Here is a 3880-nt window from a genome sequence, read left to right on the forward strand (position 1 = left end):
TGTAGTCTCCCAGATCCCCACTTCTTGTTCCAATATCTCTTCTCTCCAAAAAAGCAGACTCTTGAGACTGTGACTTCATTAAATGTCTGGTCTTTATAGCATTTAAATCACTGGCCTCCTTTGCTGTTAATCAGACTATCAGGAGGCCAGAGGGAAGCTTATCAGAACCAAATCCTCATCTTTTGGAAAAGCATTTTCCAAAGCAGCTTCCAGCAATAACAAAAGGGCATACTTTTTGCAAGGCTTGTGCACAGACTGCATTTTAAGCAAGAGCTGATATCCCATGTAATCTATTTGAGGAAGCAAAACGGAAATTAAAGATGGTCCCTGAGCCAGCCATTTGCGGACCCCTCCTCCTCCCCTCTCTGCGACAGGAGCTCTGGCTGCGTGTGGTGTCGCTTTGCTACTGCGGCGCTGCCCCGTGCATGCACAACCAAGACACTCAGACCACTCCAGCCATGCCATGAGGTGGGTTTTATTTTCATTAATCATACAAATAATTTTCTAGAATAGCCCAGGGCAAACCGGAGACTTCGGTGGTCCCTTCAGAGACCCGCAGGCCGGTGGCAGGGCGCGGCGTGCCCGGGTTCACAGTGCAGCTCGTCGCTCGTGCCCATCCTGCAGGTGGCTCTTCCTCCACATCACGACTAGGGTGTCGCACATGACGCGGGCGGAGACCACTGCAGGATCCTAGGACATCTCACTTCGCTTCTCCTGCTCGATGGCTGTGGAAGGCGGGAAGCATGGATTGGGGGAAGGACACCAGGCCAAAACCCCTCCCCCCGCCACGCTGACACCCCGGGTGTGTGTGGGTGAGGCGCCGAGGGGCTGGTCACTTTGTAAGATAAAGGGTGGCCGGGACTGTCCGTACCCGAGGCGTGGGGGTGGGGACAGCACTAGCCCAGGAGGGGCTGCAGGGCTGGGCGGGGGGCCAGGGGCACACTCACTCTCTTTGGTCGGCAGGGTATTCTTCTCCTGCGTCTCGGTCTTCTTCAGCTTGGCCTTATCGAAGCTGGCGATTTCCCCCATGTCAGGCTTGTCTGCCATTTTCGTGAAACAATCCTAGTGGGCAAACCAAAGCAGTTGGCCAAACGCGGCGAGGCGGAGGTCAGTGTCCCCCTCGGCACTCCTGGCCCGCGTCTCTCGACGTGGCATTCCGGCCGGGGCGTGGCCGGCAACCCAAGGCCGAGGGTCGCGGCGCGCCTGGCCAGCCCCTCTGTAGCGCCGGACCCGGTCGACCGGCACGAGCGCCCCATCGTGGAGGCAGCCACAGCGCCTCCGGGTGACCACCCCGGCCCACCATGGGCGCCCTCGCCCCGCTCAGGGCTCACCGCGGGTCCCCGTCCAGCCGATGCCCTAGCGTTCACACTCCTGTTGCTGCAGCGAGAGACAAAAGAACGGCGCCCGCCCCTCGCCTTATATACCCCGAGCTCCGCCCGGCCCGCCCCTCGGCCCGCAGAGGGCGGTGCTGGCCCGGGGGGCGGGGCCCTGAGCGGCCACTGGCGGGCGGGGTGTGGGTCGGTTAGCGGCGCGCGCTCGCCTGGGCCGCGGGAAGCTGTAGGGGGATGGCTTCCTCCAGGCCTCCTTCCCCCTCCCCACCGGGGAATCTACTGTCCACCCGGCAGATTGGGCGTGGAGGCCGCGGGGAAGGGGATGTGCGCGCTTGCGTGTGTGTGTATGTGTGTCCGCCTGCCGGGGCACGTGTGCGCGCGCGTGCGAGTGTGTGCGGTTATGGATGTGCGAGCGTGCACGCGCGCTGTGCCGCAGTCCTTACTCCCTAGAGTCACTCCGCGTCTTTCGGGGTCCCAAGTACCTTGGTGTGGCTCTCCTGAGCCCTCCCCGGTCCACCCTTCCCCTGGTGGGGGGGGGGGGGTCGAGCCCTTGGAGATCTCACTGGGTTTTGGGAGGAAGGGTTCAGCTGCAGGCGGGACGGGCCCGCGTTTTCCCTAACTGGGCGTGCCCGGCCAGCACCATGGCGGCGCAGCCTCGAGGCCGCCTGCGTGCATTGTCTGAGGGGTGGGCGGGGGCGGGGGCCGCGGCCCTAGAGCTGGGAGCTCTGCCACAGGCCCCCAGGAAGCAGGGGCAGAGGGTGCGGCTTTTCTCCTTGAATTAACCTTGAGGATGCTTTGAGACAAACTACTGTGACAAATAGCCCCAAAGTGGGTTGATAGAATTATCCAGGCCTCGGGAACTGAATGGAGTGTCTGGAACTGTCACACTCGAATAGTGAGGTTTTTCTCCCATAGAGTCAGAATCGACTTGCTGGCAATGAGTTTTTGTTTTATAAAGGTTAAATAAGAAGCCCTTGGTGGTGTGGCGGTTAAGTGCTTCCCCTCTAAGAGAAGGCTGACAATTTGAACACACCAGTCATTCAGCTCCGGTAATGATTGCAGCTCAGAGAGCCCTGTGGGCAGTTCCACGCTGTCATACAGGATTGTTGTATACCATCCGGTCAGAAGAGACCCATAGCTGACCCTCTAGCGGGTTTTCAGAGGCAGTTAATCGCACAGGAGGAGATTGTCTATCCCGCAAAGCAGAGCAGCTGGTGGATTTAAACCGGGCCTTAGGGACTGAAGCCCAGCTTCTTATAACTAGGCGGTCAGAGGTTGTTAGGAGTCAGAATTGTATTGAAGGCACACAGTAATAACAGCACAAACGTAAATGACAGAAAAGAAACTGAGTAAATATTTCATATAACCTCCTTAGAAGGCCATACTCTCAGCCACCTATTGCCACACAAATGCTATGTAACAAAACCACTCCAAAATTCAGTCGCTTTAAACAATCACTGTCATCATACATCTGCCAGTCAGCTTTGATGATTGCAGGGCTGGACTATTCAGATCTTGGCTCCACACTTCAGACTGCAGTCAGCTCTGCTACGGGGTTCTCTCATACCCTTTTGACCAGGGGGTTGACCTGGGGTTTATTGTGCTCAGGGTGATAGCAAAGGAGAAGAGAGCTTGTACTAGAAGAAACCATAGAAATGGTGAAGTGTGTGAGAATGCTCAGATAGCCTGATGGCCAAAGCAAGTTCTAGGACCAAGTCCGAAATCAGTGGAGTAGGGAGAGGTGCATGAGTATTAATAGTAATAATTCAACTTTATAGTCAGGGTAGGCAAACTACTGTGACCAGTAACCCCCAAACTGGTTAATACAATAAATATGTACTTACCATTCATGAAACATCATCCTCTGCTGGTGTTTCTGGTCGGGCAGCTTTCTGGCATACAGTAATGATTTAGGCACACAGGCCCCTTCTTTTCTGTTAGTGGTCTCCCCCAGGTCCTGGAAGTCTGCTCCCTCTAACCAGTGGACTAGGGGAAAAGGAAGGTGGGAGTGACATTTTTATAGTCCAGGCAGGATAATCTCCATCACTTTTCCCTTCTTTTTTTTCCTTTTTCTTTTGCTTGCCAGATCTTAGTAATACTGTCTCGCCTCCTGGCAAGGGAAGGTGAATACACAGGGTGGGTGGGTGGGGGGGGGAGCAAAGGGTTGGATATACGTGGAACAGTTTCTACTATACAATGTTAGAGGATCTTTCAAACTTGAACATAAAAATACCAGGACACTCAGAGACTCAGAGAAATTCTTTGAAAAATTTCACTTGTCCTTGATTCAGAGGAAATGCTGTGCAGTACTTGTTACCTTCTTGGGCCTTGCCTTTGGCCAAAACATGAGAACATTCAATGTTGTTAAATGTCTAAGTTTTGATATTGTTCACTCAAGGAGTGACCCTCCCAGCTGAGGCCCTGCAATGTAGACTAAAATTAATCTCTATGATGTAGTGTAACTTTTCCTAGCCATGGTCTTTATAAGTTCTGGTTCAGTTGTTAGGTACTGCTGAGTTGAGTGTGACTCATAGCAACCCTAAGACCAG

The 3880-nt window shown here is 54.5% G+C and overlaps 1 protein-coding gene across 1 annotated transcript; it reads right to left on the reverse strand.

The window, feature by feature from the left end:
• Positions 1-459: 459 nt before the first annotated feature.
• On the reverse strand, positions 460-1057 carry TMSB10 (thymosin beta 10). Its single transcript, XM_006900380.1, has 2 exons — positions 948-1057; positions 460-725 (listed from the first exon to the last, which is right to left on the reverse strand). The coding sequence occupies exons 1-2, from the start codon at positions 1045-1047 to the stop codon at positions 691-693; spliced, it is 135 nt and encodes a 44-aa protein (XP_006900442.1). The 5' UTR covers positions 1048-1057; the 3' UTR covers positions 460-690.
• Between the last annotated feature and the right edge of the window lie 2823 nt (positions 1058-3880).

The sequence above is a fragment of the Elephantulus edwardii genome, unplaced genomic scaffold, assembly GCF_000299155.1.
Source record: "Elephantulus edwardii isolate Elephantulus edwardi_28Jun2011 unplaced genomic scaffold, EleEdw1.0 scaffold00283, whole genome shotgun sequence".
Lineage (NCBI taxonomy): Eukaryota > Metazoa > Chordata > Mammalia > Macroscelidea > Macroscelididae > Elephantulus > Elephantulus edwardii.